The 18859-nt window shown below is 45.6% G+C and overlaps 1 protein-coding gene across 3 annotated transcripts in view; it reads right to left on the reverse strand.

Annotated features, from left to right (window-relative positions):
- The window catches only part of LOC131670111 (leiomodin-2), a 31072-nt gene that overhangs the window by 5645 nt on the left and 6568 nt on the right, over positions 1 to 18859 (reverse strand). For all 3 annotated transcript variants that reach the window (XM_058945481.1, XM_058945482.1, XM_058945480.1), the window contains exon 4: positions 1759 to 1810. In XM_058945481.1, the coding sequence (XP_058801464.1) occupies positions 1759 to 1810 (52 nt within the window). The remainder of the gene's footprint in view (positions 1 to 1758; positions 1811 to 18859) is intronic.

An 18859-nucleotide genomic window follows, 5' to 3' on the forward strand; every position in this document is an offset into this window, starting at 1 on the left:
ACTGTCCGACTAACCGTGTCTCGTTTCCTGTGGGCACTTTCTCCTTGTTTACAGGCCACTTAACATCTATATTTCTTTTTTTTCGCCTTATGATTGGCAAGTTTACGATCTCGTAGCCTTGGATTATTATGAGAAGGGACGACGACGAAGTGGCGCGCGTGGAACAACCGACGCGTAAATCTTATGTGGCAATTATTTCTCTACTAATCCGGACAGGGGGAGAGGAAGCGAATTTTTCTGCGGCTTTATTCCGTTCACCTTGACATTATCATACGCGCGTCTCGAAGCGTGCGACCGTGCGCTTTGTTTTTTTTTTTTTTTTTTCTTTCTTTTTCGTTGTCTCTGAGAAGCAAGACTATCCGGTATATTTCTTAACAACGCGAATCGGCGGAGCTAAGAAGACATGTCTCGCTTATAATCCGTCGGCTTCTCGACAAGATCAGCTTTCAAGATCGCTCGGCATTCAGCATCCAAAGGGCGTCCAGCGTGGCGAGGAAAAACGAGAATCAAAGGGCACTCAACGGGACAATGGATCGCGCGAAGGAACAAACTGGGTCGGCAATAGGCTTAGCCCAAATCTTTAGCCGACGACCGAACAAAAGAAAAGCACTCCTCGGCGTGCATGCATGCAAGCACGCGGCGCGGCGGCAACGGAGTCACAAGTCGGTTATCGTGCGCCGCTCGCTCGACACCAAAACCCAGAACTGCCCCCGCGCACGTACGCGCGGCTGCTATCGCGCGCCACGAATCTGCATGCATTTGGCGCACGCCAGGGCTAGAGGGGTCGTAATCGTCGCGCACCCTTGCATTACCGATTGCTGTCGCGCGTGAGTGCCCGGGGGGGAGGGGGGGGGGGCTGTCGTTGAGCCTTTGTCCACCCTCTCCGAGACCACTGGCCAATTTCAATGGCGATTCTTTCGAGCGCTCGGCCGCGTAGATGGGATGATGCGATCGCGGTGGACGAACGATGTACGCGCAATGCGTGATTCATACATCGACGGAGACAGATTGAAAATGATGGAGTGTCATCTGGCTCGTACGCTTCATTGAATTCGAATCTGACCAGGAATGTTGCCGTTGCATATATGCATAGTTGCGTCTCAATTATTACTGCGAAACTTTCACTGTTACGTATCCCACGTTTTTTAAGTCTACCGTTGCATGGACATTCTAAGAATTGGATCCGTAGTAATGTAACGATCTTTGATTGAAGGTTATCGGATTATTAGCTGAATAATTGAGAAACGATAATTGCAAAGTTAATAATTTTTTTTTTTTGCTGCGAGCAGTATTGTATGTTTGAAATAAATTTCAGATCAGTTTCCAAAACTGAACTGAAAACACTTAAATTCAATTAAATGAAAACATGTTTTATTTGTGATTGTTATCTTTAATTGAATTGAACCTTGCAGACCTCGTTCCAAAAGTGTTGAAATGTTTGAATGCCCAGAATATTAAGTTTTGCGGTGTCAATTTCAAATAATTGTTATCGAACTTTGCTATATTTTTCAAGCTAATCGAACAAGATGAAAATTTTCGTGTAATTTGTGGAAACGACCATCTCTTTTCACATTTCTTACAGAACCGCCGTCTTCGCAAGGGACAGTCGAAAGAGAAGATACGTAAATAGTAAGCAAGCAGCCTACTGCCAGAAAAAAAACACACACATCCGCGCTGAATAAAACATAGCACAGAAGCAGTTTTATAACAACTACGTGTAATGTGCCTGCATGAGAAAACGAGTATATAGTGACTCACCGTTATGCGGACCGTCGTACTCGTCGCTGGATGCACTGCCGTTGGTAATCACCTTTAAAAGAAGAGAGTAACGTCATTCGATTATTTCGACAAACACGAAATTTCATGCAATTAAAGTAACTCGACGCTGCGGGTTCGAAAAATTCTGATAGGAGAGAGAAAGAGAATGTCTTTTATTTTTCGAGGCGTCGCGGACATTCAATTATCCTTGTAATTGACCGGTAATTGGTGTGTCGGATAGGGAAAAAGAAGCAGCATTGCCTGGAGTTTCGAGATCAAACAGATGCCACGCTACTGGATCGAGACGACGCGTCTGTCGTGGGCATGGAAGTAATTAAGTGATATGGCTGTTAAATATAATTTCATCGCGTGATCTCGCGAATGTAAGCAATTTATCACTCAAAATGATTAATTTCGTTTTTCGTAGCGTGTGTTGCGCAATTCGACAGAGAGACGTTCGCAATTAAAAAAAAAAAAAAAAAAAAAAAAAAATGAGAAAAAACAACAACGCGATCGTCGTTCGTTCGAATCTTGTTGACGAACGAAGCACATATCAACTCGCGCAACGCTGTGCTCATGAGGCGACCACATGTCGAAACAATTATTCCGTTCTGGCCTAAATCTGCAAACGGAACATTCCGTTTTCCGAATTTGAGTTTACAAGCGTGTCTACTTCAAACGGGCTTTTACGAATAACGAGCATTCCGACGGCCGTTGGAGCTCCGAAACGGCCAATAAGCCGCTCTCGTAAACTCGTCGCTTGTATTTTCGCAGCGATCGTAGTTACGCCGCGCGGTGGGTTCGAACCTTCGACGCTCAAAGAGCGCGATCCTTTTTTACTCGTAAAGGCCGTTTATTTTTCTCGCGCGCTCGTCGCCCATGATCGTACCGTTAGCGCGGCTCTTAACACTCTCGCTTCGATTATTCCCATTAGCGTGCTTTCGCGCGCGAGCGTCGTGCCTTTTATTACATCTCCAAAGGTTTATTATCCGTGTAGTTGCAAGCGCGCGGTTTCGTTCTTTCCGGTGTGATTGTTTGAAAACCGACCGGATTTACAAGAGAGCGCTTTACCGCTCTTTTTTTTTCTCCTTTTACGACTGAAAAGCGCACTCGTTTTCTGGAGCATTGATCATTGTGTTTTTTCTTTAACGATTGTCGAAGTACCAAGAAAGTAGAGTAAATATTTTGTTCAACGCCAACTTACGTTTGTTTGAACGCGAATGGCACCAACCTTGTGATTTTCTTTTTGTTTTTTTTTTATCAGTAATGGTCAGACAAGAGATACGGAGGGTATCGAGTGATTAACAAAGGAAAGATGTTTGCGAATTTTTCTTAAGCTTATCTACGTTTATTTCTCGCCAAAAAGCATTTCTATACACAACGTCGTAGAGCTTTGCCGTTGATATCAGATCAAACATAGACACGCCGCCTACTCGCTGATATATCAGAATAAATATTGTCGTAACTTTCCCAAGCAACGTCGCGACGGCAATCTAAGCAAAGTCATGATTCCGCATTCGTTATTCAATGGTTCCGCGTCAAAGCCTGGACGTCGGCTATGGCGATTTTGCGACGTTTCCTCTGGACCAGTAACGAAACGGACGACTACCAGCGAGATTTTTGGCAAGGGGGCTGCGCATAATCGGCACTCGCGATGGCAAACGTGTCTCTCCTCTGCGGGCCCACCTTCCGCGCCGCGACTATCGCCTCCTTCCCTGCTTCATTTTCGTTGATACTCGACGCGGCTTATACCAATCGCTTCTTTGGGCGCCACCGCGTCAGCCCAAACGAAAACAAACGTATCCGAAGCATAATTACAACGCTTCACTTTACGCGTCATATCGGGAACGAATTCGTTATCGTGGCAGCCCGCCAGTTTGCTTTTTTTTTCACCGTTGCGCATGACCTCAACAAAATAGTACGCGATTGCGCCAAGTTGCGCGTCCGATTACTAGCGAACTGAGAGATTCCGAAATCGTGCGTGCTTTTTCTACGTTGATTCCCGCCGTGCGACGCGATTGTGCCCAGTGCTTTTTTTTTCACGCGCTCTTGTACAATAATAAATTCAGATCTAACGCAGTGGACTCGAACGCGCCTAATGGAAATTAGCCGCGAGTAGCGCGAGTAACGGAATGCCGCAGTTATATGCATATGTATAGCGGATCAGAGCTCTCACCGTGAGCTGGGACTGCGTGCCTTTCGATTTGTATCTCGAGTTATTTCGACGTGCTTCGATTGTCATCTTTCGTGATGATACTTTTCAGCAATCGTCGAACTAAAGAAAGTCCAGTGTTTTGAAAGAATTACCTAATGCGTAATGTTTCAATAAATTCGAGCAAGACTTCATTCGAGAAATCGCATTCCCAAAGTAATTATAGCTTGCCAGTTACGTTGCGTTGATACTCTCACAGTAACATAGTATTAGCCGAAGGACTGAGCCGAACATTTCGTTGTTCCGTTCTGTCTTATTTTTTAGCAACATTTCTATATCTTATTATCTGGCAAAAATAACCTAAATCATGTTTTCTAGGTAATTATACTTATGTAAGTTATGTTGCTTTGGTATGTTATATGAGCGGTACGATACGTTGTCAGTCATCAATAGTTGATAAAATTTACGCTATAATGCCACTATCACCAGAGGGACGCGTGATTAGTAAATGTTTCGCAAGTGAATTCGTACGCATGATGATTGATAATCGTCATTAATTCGAAGATTCAAGCGGAAATTGTCCATTAATAATTTACGCGTGAATTTTATGAAAAATGATGAAATTTTATGAAACTTTTACTTTATAAATCCATTGCAAGCGTGAAAATTCGAATGTTCGCAATAAATCACGAAACCAGATTTTTGCGAAAGCTACGCAGCAGCAACGCATAAAGACACGTCGGCCTCCGAGCATAGCGTTCAAACAGTGCCGCCCACGCGCGCGTCTTTTACCAGAAACCTAGACGGCCAACGGAAGCAAACGAAACGGACGATCGTGAAGCTTTGAAAAGGAAAATTGTGTGGCCCAAGCGTAAATAAACCTACGGGGGGGGGGGGGGGGGGGAGCGTAGCTAAACGTGCGTGTGCGAGCGCTTAGGTATTTACGGAGAACTGTCGAACATTGAAAACGAAATGGGAATGACGCGAAGGGAGGTTTGTTATATCGACCGGGGTCAAAACAAAATGCACTAGGCGCAATCTTGAAGAGCCGTAGGCGCTGCGGTAATTCGGTGTCGACGCGCGACAAATTTTCCGAGAATACAGTTTGCGCGCGACCGATTTGGCGATATTGCCGGTAAACTTTGGAAAAAAAAGCACTTGGTTGCGAGCGAAGAAACGCGAGGTCCGTACGAGTGTATGGAAAAAACGTGCGCGACGGAGGATTCCTCTTCGCTGTACAGGCGAATGAGAAAATAGATAGATCGACACTGGTCTTGAGACTGGCATTCTCCGTGTTATCGTGTGGCCACCACGCGAATAATGAATCGCAGCCGAGAGTACGACAGGAAGGGCGTCGAAGCACGATATCGCGTCGATCGACGAGACGCTGTGACCTTGCGCGGGAGAATCGGCGCCGCGACGGACACCCCGCAGCACTTGAGAACAAGACAAACGGCGGCGCTCCGTGTACGTACGCGCGCGCATCTCACGCTCGGAAAACCATAAACTCCCATTAGGTAGGAAGGCCCTTGAACTCGAGTCCCGCCAAGCGTACATATACAAATAGTCCGCGGCGCTTGAAAAACCAAATGCACGCGCAATCGCCGTCCTCGATTAAACCGTCTGCGGAATATCACTACGGTGAAATTCATCTCTACGCGTTTGCAGCTTCTTATCTGTTAAGCGAACGCGTCTGGAATTTTTCAATTAGGAAACTTATATCTTGCGCACGTTGTTTATACCGCGGCGGTGTTTATTTATAGTTGTGGATTTAGATGGAGCCTTACATTAGCGCGGCTCTACACATTTTTTTTTTCACGTGGTGGCTGAAAAAACTTATAGCATCTATATTCTTCTTTTCCTGCCAGATATTTTTGTGAGCTCGGTTTCAGGCCGCTGGTGCTTTCTAAAAAATCGTTTTATTCGCCAGCTCTCCGTTTATTTGTTTTTTTCTCTCTAAAGAAAGTGTAATTTGAACTTGATAGCGTTTGGATTAGAATAAATTACGCGCCCATTATTCGTGCTACTAACACGGAAAAGAAAAGAAATAAAATAAAATGCGACACATAAGTTTCACATAATTTAACGCCGTTAAATTGTCCACGTCGAAGTAGATTGTTGGTTGCGCCTAATAGCTGAACAATTTAAATACCAACGATTTTCAGTTCAAGTTAAACAAGCCAGACAACAACAGTTAATACATCTATAACATTTGCATGTTAAAAACGAAATTGCCGTGAGCACGCCATTTCCATACTCGCCGCTCGCGCGCGCTCATAAAAGGCGCAGAAGGCGCGGAACCCAGTGTACTTGGCATTCCGTAAACCTTTCGTTTTTCTCTCTGTTATTCCACCTGCCGGTGCGTTTTAGCGATAAAACGCGCAGTACTTTCAATTTTATAACAAACGATATTTCAAGAGTTCCTTTCTTTGCTTACGCGTGTATGCCGCGAATATTTTTCTTTTTTTTTTTTGTTTTTCTAGATGTTTGATTGGCGCGGCCTCTTTGGCAGCACGTTGCCGCGTACGTTTTATTACCTCGCACCGTCGATGATGAGACGCATAGGCGCGCGCGCATATGCATTTTATGTGCTCGGCCATTTTCGGTTCAAGGCGGTGGATTGACGCTTCTGCCGTTATTAATAGTCTATCGATTAACCACACGGCTGACTTTTTAACACTGCATTCCTTGGAAACGCCATTGACGTCAATTACACTACGGCTACTTTCAACGCGTAATGGCGCTATATTGGACAAATTATTTTTGGAAATCTACTCGATCCGAGAACAAACGTGCCGATCGAACAGCGCAACGTGAGCGATTGCAGAAGTCAAAGCTTATGTACGTGTTAACGATACCTGCAGCATTGATTCCTCGGGAACCAACTGTCAATTTCTCTTTCCGTGTGTTTTGAATCTTAACAAGCAACACCTCGTCCAATGACTTTGCAAAACCACACTGGCACCGGTGATATGGAAACTCCGTGTATGCAGACTTACTCAGCGAAAAAAAATGGAAGGAAACAGACGCGCGATAAATGCTCGGCGAACAGTGACACGAGAGTCGCTGATGGTTTCGCACGCAAACACAATCGATGGATAGGTTAAACTGTAAGTTGTCAGTGGGGCAGCTTGCATAGACATCGGTTTAACGGAGTTAAAAGGCCGCCTGCGGGCGGCCGAGTTGATAACTGTGCGAACGTCCGAGCACCAATGACTATAAGTCGCGTGATGAACGTGAACCTCGCCTATACTATGCTCCGAAAGAGGCGGAGAGGGGAACCTGCCGACCTGCGTCGACGCGAGTTTTCCATTGACCCACTCGACCTTTTTTCTTTTTTTTTGTTTTTTTGTTTTTTTTTTTTTTTTTTTAATTGATTGACATGTCGATCGTAGTGCGATTGTTTCTTTGATTGACTCCCGAAAGTCAATGTGTTTTTTTGGTCTCAGGTAACATTTTTGATACTGCTGTTGTATGCTATATTTCCAAGCGGGATTGTAGGTTAAATCGATTGCTCTTATACAAGATAAAACATGAAAACAGGACGTTAGAACAATATGTATTCTCATGATTTACCAATTGAACTTTTTACCAAAATTTTACGAATTAGACCTTCCATTATCTTTCGTACGCGTACTATGCTCCCGAGAACGTAGATAAGATTTAACAAAGTTTATACGGGATTTGTACGAGTGACAAACGTGAGTAGAAACTTGCGACAAGCAATTGCAAAGTTATCGTTTGTCATGGCATCGGTCCGCTTTATTGCATAACAAACTTCTTTGGAGTAGAAAAAATATTCTTTTGTAATGAAATCTCAGATTGTCTCATAAAAATGGTCAACTACGCAGCTTGCATTTTTGAAAAATTTCCTCGAAGCATCCGCAAAGTGTCATAATATATTACACACCATCAAAACATTTTCCTCCAAATATCATCGCACAGTTGTTCGAAAACAACCGATTGTCCATGAACGCACGCGTATTTGACATGCAGTCACTGTCCAAATAATAAGCTGAAAATATACTATCCACATTGGCACAAGTAAGACGTCGCGATGCGGGAAAGAAAAAAAGATATCTGCGCGATGTGTATATGCAACCGCACGTAAGTGCAATTTATTTCGCACAAAGGACGAGGAAGATAGAGCACACTCGCAGCGTGAAAAAAGAATTAATAATAGAGCAGCCTGTTTTTGCCGCGAGGAGTGGCAAAAAACCGAGGGGAAACAGAAGCAGCAGCAGCAGCAGTAGCAGCCGATTTCTGTCAAATCACGAAGCTTTGAGAAGGAAAAAAAGAAATGGCACAAGGTCGCGCGCAACTAGGGCCAATTTGCCCGACAAAGAGCGCGTGCGTCGTGCGCGATTGTTACGCAAAGCAAGCCGGATTGCATCACCGGCGCGGCGGGCTCGCCCGAAAGGAGCTTGCCGTCGGAAAGGAAGACACCTGCGCGCAATCGCAGTTACGCAGAGGCGCGATTGAAATTGCGGTCGCGCGATTTCTGCGACACCCTCGCCAACGTCATATCCTCGCTTTCGCTTGTGTTTCTCGCCGGCGCCCACCGAGCGAACCTCCGGTTCTCTTGCTTCCCTATGTTTCGATGGGTCGAGAGGGGCTTAACCTCGTTTCAAGCGCCATGTTTTATTCGCACTTACTCTAATGGATCTACCACTAATTAGTTAGCCTCTTTTTTATTATTTTGGCGGAGATGTCTTTTTATTTTGCTACAGCAGAGTCGAGAAAGCAACCGAGCAAAGTCATTAGCAGACATATAGTGGATACTTGCAAGCTTAATTATTTGACATACACGCTGATTTTACTCGCGTTCGATTTCTGTTTTGAAACTTTCGTTAATAATTATTTTTAACCTAATTAACGCGATGACAGTATTGACGTTTCACGTCTTGAGTTTCTTTATTGATCATTAAATTGATTGGAAACGGAATTTCATGTATATTTCTATACTATTGTTCGATAATCCGTTAATTCATCATATGGAGAAAGTAGAGAAATCATATGAAATAATACTATGAAGCCTAGCGATATTATCAAGCTTAGAAATGTTTTTTTTTCACCTTGAAAAATCTAATAGAACAGAAAATGACGTGCACGAAAGACAGTTGAAATGTATGAAACGAAGAAACAGTTTGAACGCGACTATACCGCGTCCTCGACACGGAAATCCCGCGTTCGACCGCAAGTCGAAGATATACCGATGCTACACGTAAGCCAGCGGAGACACCAGTGCGCGTCACCCGATCCTCTGGCGAGCGAGAGGACAGCGGGGCGTAAAAAAGATAAAGAGGCCGGAGTTCCTCCTCGCGTACGCGCGCGTATAGGCTCGTAAATCAAACGGCGAGCTCGCGCATGCGGGCTTTCGGGTGCGCGCGAGCCCGCGGACGACGCTGCGCCCGGGAGTCGCGCGCTTTTTCCCTTCACGGGCTCGAGTGTCGCTCCGCTCGGCTTCGCGGACCTTCTGCTCCCAACGGCGCCGATTCGAATCGGCGATCCTTGAAACGATTTACAAGCTCGATTACACATGCATTTATTTAATCCGACAAAAGTAGCCAATAAAAGTTGATCGACTGTAATATCCGCCATAAACTTACGCTGGAGTATCGTTACCATTGCAGCCAGGTAATTGAAAACTCGTCAACGACGTAGAGTAGCAATAAAATACTCGCGACTTTCGTGGCGAAACGTTTCGATAAAATAAAGCGAAACAACGAGCACGGCGACGCGGCAAGAAATGCATAAACTCAGCCATTAGAACCAGCGAGAGAAAGACTTTCCATTTTTTTCCCCCCGGAGATGAAAGATCGATGTACAATAACAACTACGGCAATAATAATAAGAAAAAAAGGGGAAAAGACAATGCGAACTCGCGGCGCCTCCAAGATACAGCATACAACGTCCACGTCCGATGAGATGTACAGGAGGCACACGTATAAGTACGTCCAAGACTTTCACTGCGCTGTAATCTGCGCTCGTGCGTGTAGCATCCGAACGACTGTTTCTACTGGCGGCTGCACCTGCGTCACACGGCGCCGTGTTTCAGTTTCGTCCGCGCGCCGCGTTGCCTCCATTATCAGCTTATTATTCGTAATTACGTTTAATTTCGACGTGCGCGTACCCGCGTGCGGCTGTTCGTTCTCTTTATCGTTCCACGATTGCGCCGCGAAGAATTCACGCATCCGCAAACGTTTCGGGGAATTCAACGAAAACGGATGTAATGGCTTTACCGCGATAGAGGGCCGATGTATCTTCGCACTTTTTCCAGACTTGGCTCGGTTTTTCTTCCTTTTTTGAAAACGAAATAAGTTTCGCTTTCCCTCTCGAGAGTCAAACAGCCAGAGATTGCTTCCTTTTGTCCTACCTCGCGTATCGCCGTCGTGGATGAAGAGACAGATAAAAAGTGATGAAAGCTTTTCTTTTGGCTTCGCGCTCTCTATGGAATTTTTTTTTTTTTTTTCACTTTTTTTCGGACGGGCTTATGTAGGCATCTTGGAATTTGTACGTGTGTTTGGGCTGCGATGCCCACGATGCTAAGCACGGACTCGTTTATCACTTTATTATTACTTTTCTTTTGCTTGGTTGGGAAATTGCGGGAAATACCTTGACGGAATATGAAATGCGTGATAAATCGAGAAAATGCGAGTAAGCTGTGACGATACGTGGAAAATTTACGGAGGAAACGCCAAGTAATTTTTCAGCTATTTTTATCAGTTCAGCAACTGATACGAGTTTCCATATTCTACGATTTTTGTGCAGGCCGACTATGTTTGAATGATTGAAAATATGAGTTCGAAAGTTTATTATCCAGTTAAAAATTCTACACGAGATTGCAAATAATTTCGAAAGTGCCTGGCTGTCAAACATCGGATGATTTATCTAGAGCGAATCCCGCTTAAGAGCTGAAAATAAAGAAACGTCGATCGATTTATTCAGGTCGAGTTTGGCAGTACAAGTGACATACGTGCCAAATACGATCAATTTATTTGTGCGACTTTCACGCGACACCTATCCTATACATACATACGTGGGTGTTCTGACAAAACGAAAGGGTATGCCAGAAATAGAAGTATCAGCGATACAATGCTGACATTTTCATCTGTCGCAAGGACACTTTGTTTGAGAAAAACGGATAAATAGCCGCGGTTTCTCTTTTGCTGGATACTCATTATTCTTTTACAATCAATTGCTAACGTACTTGAACGCTCGCTGGCAAAAATCCGAAAGAGAGAAGCCTTAAACTACGGCGAGGCATTGTCGAAACGAACGGCCGCTAACAGCGCAAAACCGTCGTGACTTTCTAAAAAGCTATTGGCCTAACGAGCCGCGCGGTTCGCCTGTTTCCGCGTGCCGCCGCCGTGTCTTTCGTAAAATTCAACCGCGTCGCGGAATTAATAGCGCCTGATAAACCCAAACGAGCGTCGCAGAAGCCTTCGACGCTTTTCCCTCGGCTTCGAGTGCGCAGCCTCCGATCTGATGCATTTAAGCGTAATTAGTGTCGAGGCTTTCGCGAGCTTCTTTGTTCTTTCCTTTTATCCGGCATTGACATTATGGATCTCGAGTTTGATTCGCGCAGCGAGGGCCTTTTATTTGGTTCGTGCGCTCTACTCGATGGCCGAGATATTTCTGTTACAAGATGAGAATTTATCGGTGGTCGCGCGTTTAATTTGCTCTCGAGGTGCATCTTCGCTCGGCGATGATTTGATTAAACGAGCGTTTATCGAGCTAAACCCATCGGAGCTTATAAATATCGACATTGCGATTCATAATAGCTTACGATAAGGCGCTAGCATCGACTGCTGTGTAGTGTTGAATCAATGAAATTAAAAAAAAAACTTGTTTCAATTCATCAATCGACTTTATCAAATTATAATTTTTGAATGTTTATATGTTGTACAACGATTTTTCTAGCTTCGCGTGCTTAATTATCGAGTCCCTCTATCATTTGCGCAGTTCACTAAAAGTTCGTTGCAGTGTTTGCGACCCGCAGACGAAAACCATACGTAAATTTTCATTGCGTGGTGGCTTGGAATTTCATTTTGATAATGACGTCGATAACTACTACTATTATATAAAAACTGCATTCCCCAACTTTGCGTTCTATTATAAAATAACATTCGTCTTTAAGTAAAAAGCTAAGCCGGCAATCGAGATGACAATAAGCATCGCACTACAACGCCAACTTACACGACGTCCATCAGGAAAAGTACAAGCGCGTGCGAGGATATTTTCGCGCGCCTGTCGCTAGAAAGTGAATCGGTGCAGGGAATTAGGAAAAGCGCATCCACGCGAGTAACTTAAGCGCTGCCGCTGATGCTGCGCTGCCTCCGCATTTAGACACGTAAGACGTTATTGCCCGAAGTGCAAGTGCGCTCGCAACAACCGACTCCGCTCTACGTACTCGGGGTAATGAAGAGAGTAATTAGCATGCGCGTGCACGGCATTCGCAATGAGACTTTGAGGGCTATATATAACGTCCCGCGCTCGCGGGACACTCGTCGTCGTCGTCGTCGTGAGATGACGATGTCACTTTGGAGCGCAGCGACGCCAGAGTGCCGGCTCCCTTGTTTTCCTTCTCTGCTCGCTAATTGCCAATCGGACGTTTGCGCGGAGGCGCGATTGCCGTTCGGTTCGCGTCTTTAGGCTCTTGGCTTCCGGGGATTCAACCTTGCCACGCGAAAAGAAAAAGAAAAGAAAGGAAAAAAAAAATCAGCGACGACGCGTGCGCAAAGCAAACAAATCGGAGCCGCAGTGGCTCGCGCCAGTATCTTTTCCGTCGCGTCACGACGGCAGCACGCGAGTCGCGACTCGCAATCAATGCCTCGGCGGGCAGCGTATTAGTCGAGCGACGTGAAAGTTTCTCCCCTACGACCGACGCGTGGCACGTGCATAACTCAAGGTGTATCGCTTTCCGAAGCAGTATACCTACGGGTCTTTGCATTTTCACCTATATAAGCTTTCCCGGCTTCGAATACAACGTAGGATTTTTTCATTCAGAATAGATTCGCCTAACTGAGGTCATTACACCGTTTTTCGTTCGTTTCGTTCGATCGAGGAAATCTTCAAGTTTCGTTTCTCGAGAACAAAGCGCAGTTGCGTCATTAACGCGCTATGCCTGTATACGATTACCGCGCGAATCGGAATGGAGCTTCAGCGAATGCTCGCGCGCTCGGCGTCAGAAGTAGCCTGTATTTCGGTCCGTGGCCCGCGAGAGTCCACGGTCGCGGAGCGCATACCCGGCGAGCAGCGGCAAATCGGCCGGGGAGCTCAAACCTGGCAGTCGAGGCAAGGCCCACTGCCACTTTCGTTGCGCGGCGAGTTCGACGGCGCCAAAGAAGCTTCGATGGATGATTTGCCTGACGGCGTTTCGGTACACCGCAACGCACGCGATTCACTCACGGATTTCAATTAAATTCGAGAGCTCCGCTGGCTCATCTGTTACACTTGCTAACTTGAAATAACGATGTGTCTTGTTTTGTTGCGGTATTTTGCCGTGTGTGTATGTATACGCACACTAGTATGGAAAATTGGGTTTTGTGTTTACTAAAAGGCGAAATATATATATATATATATATATACCGTTGATCTGTAAAGGTGATTTAAAAAAATGTATCAAATCGATCACTACACCGAAGAAAAAGGGGCGAATGCCGTCAAAGAATCCACTTGTCACTCGAAAATTTACGTCAGTTGCCGTCAATTATAAACATCGCGCAAGATACAATCGAAGCATTGAGGTTCTCTCCTCCAAGAGCTACAGGCAGATATACATCGCAGTACGTTGCGAAAGAACTCCTGCGCACGAGAGAGGGAGAGAGAGAGAGAGAAGGCACTTGAAAGTCAAGGACAAGAAGGGGAAGAAGAGTATATATCTCGTAATTAGGCCTTTTCCACGTCGCGTGGAATGCCTTGCGCGAGAACTGCTATGCTCGTCCGCGCGTGTATAGACAATGAGACGCGCGCGATCAACGTAGAGGATAGGCAGGGCGGAGCGGCCGCCTTGGTGGGTCGCGCTTCCGTTCGACGAGTCGCCATCAGCGTTGCGGACGGGCGCACGACGGGGAAGACGAGAGGCTGCGCGCGCCCGCAGTCGAGAAAGTAGCAGATCCCTCGCTCTGCCCACGCCGATCAGCGGACCGACGAGGGCCGCGAGTCGTCGCCAACGAGAAGATACCTCGAGACGCTAATTAGAGGCGCGAGACGGCTACGCGCCAGTCGGAATTGCAGCCCGCCGAGATGCAAGATTGATCGGCCGCGCACGTGCGCTCTGCCGAATCACTCGTTTGATTCGGCGACGACGCCCGACTTGCGTATCTTTGCTGGATCGCGCGCTGCGTCAATTTGGCGTTTCATCCGATCGAGAAAAAAGTTACGTCCGATTATTGTATCGACTAGCGACGTCGTCGATATCGAGCGAACGAGTGCGAGCCTCGGCTGTGACTTCGCTCGGGACGTATGAATGGAGATCGTTGGCATATGTTTAACGACTTCTCTCTCTCTCTCTCTCTCTCTCTCTCTCTCTCGCCTCGACGTATGCACGCATGAGTGCAGGCACGTATCTTATCTTGGATTTAACCGTAACACTTTGAAATATCATTTGGACTTTCTTTTTCTCCTCGCATAAAATAAATCTCGTAATGATAATAGGAATGGTTTCATTGGAATCGCGTAATTGACTGATCTTTCAATTGCAACATTAGGATCAATTGAAAGGACGTAGCTGTACGATGAAGGCTTCTCAATGCGCGCCACTCGCATCCAATAATCCGCCGACAAAAGCGCCGCTCTCTGGAAAGCAATCCGCCACTCACAAAAGTCTCGTTCGCGTGCTATCAGCGATCGCGACGGCTTCTCCTTCGCGAGCGACGTGTTCTCGATTGCGAATCGGTGCGCTTTTGCGCGTCTCGCGCTCCAGCGCCCTTTCGGTGCGTTGAACTCGCGGTGTACACTTTGGGTTAACGCTCGCGTTAAAAAAAGAACAAGAAAAGGAACGAGCGTTCCCGAGAAGCTGAGCACCGCGAGATGGCAGATCGAGATTCCGCAACGCTGTCTTTGACGGCTATTGCGCATTAATTGGAGGTGCTCGCGCAAGGTGTCGCGGACCGAACTACGGAGATACCAGCCCGCGCGCGTCCACAAATCACGCAGCGCCGAAATTAGCATGCGGTCTTATTATTCTCGAGCGCGTCTGCGCCGAATCGAAATGATGGATCGTACGTACGCGACTTAATCGCGTCCGCCTCTCGCTTTTGCGCGGATATTTCTGGCGATCAGTTAACGTTCGCCTGCGTTTTTCTTCTCGTCGAATAGCAAAGCTCGCGCTCCGTGAATTTCTTGAACTTGTTACGACGGTAATATAGTTAGCGAAGGAAAATCAGAGTTCGATACGTTACACCGAGTAATAACCAGTTTGCTCGACATAAAGTGCGCTTTTAATTACTGCGACGCGAAGATAATTTTCATGGCCTGCAATATAGGATTTGCACGATAGAATGAAAATATGGCTATCGGCAACGCGCTGGTGCCGATCTCAACGACGAGATTACTCTTAATAAAGTAAGATCTTCGAGCCCCCGTCGCCGAAACGACGCGAGTCGACGAAGCCAATCGTTCGTAGGAGCATGGGCCGGGAAAAGCAGAGGCTGACGTGACGACGCAGTGACCCATAAGCCGAACGTCGCGCGAGTGTCCAGCAGTCGCGCCCATCGCGGTCCTCCGCGCGCGAATCCGTAACGGTGAACGGTAAAACCAGCGCTAGCCGTGTGATCGGGCTGCGTAACACACATACCCACATTCGCGCAAGCTACCTCCGCGCACTTTTGTCCGCGCGCATACCTGTATTCGTATTTCTTACTTTGCGCGCGCTCGCCCACGTGCTTTCTTGCTGGCCGCGCTTTACGGGATCCTTTAATTTTCTTTTCTTTGCGTTTTACGTTGAGTCAGGTAACGAGCTCTTACGTAAAATAATGCCTTGGCTTTTCAGAATCGATGCTGCGTGCTTTGCATAAACGACCGCCAACAACTTTGTCGATCTTATCGATTGGTGAAGGATTTCGTTAGTTCGCGGTAAGAATGACGTGACAAAGTCCGTGTAAATAAAACATCCTTTATCTGGTATACAAACAGCTTTAACGGATGTTATCGTAACAAACGTGCAATCGAATAAATTATCCATAATTGCATGTAGCGTTTTATCCTGCGGGAGGTATCTTTAACTTGGCTCGAAAGCCAATGCGACCTTTGGTCACCAACGATCAACATTTTCGCAACAAGCCGGCGAACAATCAGATTTCTCAAGTGACACGCGTAGCCAGATCGGTTTTTCACGAAATTCGAAGAGTCGCCATTGAGGAAAACGTCACGTGCTCGACGTACAGACGACGACGATCACGCGCGGGAAGGTTGCACCGAACAGTGTCTTAACGAAAGTGATTTGCGCGGGTCTGGCGTCACGTTTGGCCACATTGATTAATCATGCAAAGTTATTCGCTGCGCCTCGTCGCGTGTATGTATTTTTTTCTCATCCCGGCTCGAACGTCTCGTTTTGATTAATTGGCGCATTTTGTCGGAGCTCGTCCGCGTGCTTCTTTTTTTTTTTTTACCTCTCCGTACCGTTTGAGCGAGTGGGTTCTTGAGTAATCGCGGATATTGCTTTTTCAGGTAGGCGCGACGTCGTAGCTTGTCGCGCACTTTATTGGGGAAAATTAATTCGCCAACTACGAGTTGGCACTGGGCGATAATAACTTGCATGAAAAGCCGTTTTTCCTCTGGCTTCGCGCGTGATATTTTATACGCTATTCGTTGGCCGATGGATTTGATACTTCTCGCTAAAGGCATTTCTCGAAATCCAACGAGTGCTTGAATAGCACCAATAGCCCTTTCATAAATTTTATTTTATTAATAGAATTCGGCTGTTGCATGCCGAGACAGCTAATAGGTATTTCTGGCATTAAGGAACGCTTGGCCAGTATGATTCATTGAATTGAGGAGAGGACGGGATTGAATCATCGTGCTCTCGAGTATTATAAAATCGATTCATTTATGACGAGAGGATTATTTGAGCGATTGAGGTACTGTATATATTGCTTTTATCTGGGTACCAATTTGTTTACCGACCAAATTTGGCTGTTATCGATGCAACTGCAACCAATGCTCTGGGTGTTTGGATAACAAACAACTTTTCATAAAGATATTTCAATTTTCTTCGTAAAATTGCGCAAACTGATGATCGATTTCACCATCGACCAAATCGCCCAGATCGTTTGATAGTGAAAACATGGTGATACCTTAGCCGTGAGTGGCGTGTTGTTATTGAAAAATCAGCTCGCCACTGGCTGGAAACTTCCAGTAGGTGTCAATTGAGAAACCGATATGAAGGCGCTATGTTTTTTTTGTGTTTCAAACACTCGAACGAGATGCCGCGACGATGAATCCGAAAAATAAACCAGAACAAACGATAAGGGCTCTATCTCGGTAATAAAAAGAAGAAACGTGTCAGGAATATCCGATGTGTATCGCTGTACGTTCGCGAGAATATCAATTGAGAAGTGACTATTCATCGTGCCAATTGTTGCGATGTCCGTTTTGGATGGGTCTTGGATTTTTGTTTTTCTTTTGGGAGCTAGCAACGTTCCTTGCGTATCCAGATTCGTCGGCTTGTTACAATCGTCACAAATTATTACCGAGAAAAATTAATCTTTAAACAAATCAAAAATCACTAACGTCATTACGGATCGCCTATTACAAGTGTCACTACTTGCGAGAAATGCAAAAGCCGTTATACCTCTTGCATCCCTGTAAAAAAAAAGAAGCGAAGCGCAAAGAAAGTACGTCACGATAAAAAATAAATTGCGAACTCCGAATTATAAAAAACAATGAAGAAATGGGCCAATTTAGAAAAATCGAACAAACCTTTCCTTCTGTGAAAACTAGGAAAACCACACGCGCATGAAATTGAAAAACTAACGAAAGCGCGCAGACAGCAGCAAACGATGCTCGCCACTCTGCAGTAAACACCGGACTGGTGGCTGGCAACTGTTGGCGGGTACGTTAAAGCCGCCGCCGCCGCCGCCGCCGTCGCTGCCGCCGATCCATCAACAAGCCTCGCTCACAACGTCGGCTAACCAGTCGGCCGGAAATCGGCGTAAATTCGTCTCGTTACTTGCCTCTCTTTCGCGCCTGTGAAAAGGTGAGCGTCCTGCTGATGCGATGCCTACGAAGCATGAGACAATGATGCACCTGATTTTCAATGCTTTCTTCTCGCGCTAATTTTCAGCGCTTCTCTATTTGATATTTGATTTAATGGAGCCGCGGCGTGGAAAGAGTATTGTTACGGAGACGTGACGACGAGTTTGTTGACTTTGTAGGCTATATTGCTCAGATGTATGCGCTTACACCGGATAATTCGACTATTGTTCTATGTTGTATTTTATTTTATGAAAAGTGCGCTTACGGTCCATCAAGTGTGCGCGAATAGTAACGGTCAACGGAGACATTCTTGACTGATGAGAATTACAAGATACGTGTTTTAGTTTTTCTTATTTTTTTTCAGCTATTAAGTATCGTTGCCTTTTAAATTGTCTTGGATTTGTACAGTTAATTTACTTTAGTACAATATGTCACTGATAAGTCACTAAATGTTAATGTCCTTTGGCATTGTGGTAAACAAATGGTGTTCTATTTACAATGTATTTATGAGTATTCGCGTGATTACTAATTGAGATAAAATGATCGTTATAATAATTTTGCCGCCAGAGAATTTTATCTTCGAATAGTATTCTACGCCAATAAAGTATTTTTCAATTAAATAACAGCTTCAACGGCTGTAATCAACTAAGAGTCATGTAGAATTAATATTTGAAATCATTACATTTCATACAATTATTCTGAAATTATTATTTATGGACTACGCCACACTCATCTAAGTAGGCTCAGTAA

This window comes from Phymastichus coffea, unplaced genomic scaffold, assembly GCF_024137745.1.
Source record: "Phymastichus coffea isolate CEN01 unplaced genomic scaffold, Cenicafe_Pcof_1.1 PCOF00100, whole genome shotgun sequence".
In the NCBI taxonomy this organism is placed as follows: domain Eukaryota; kingdom Metazoa; phylum Arthropoda; class Insecta; order Hymenoptera; family Eulophidae; genus Phymastichus; species Phymastichus coffea.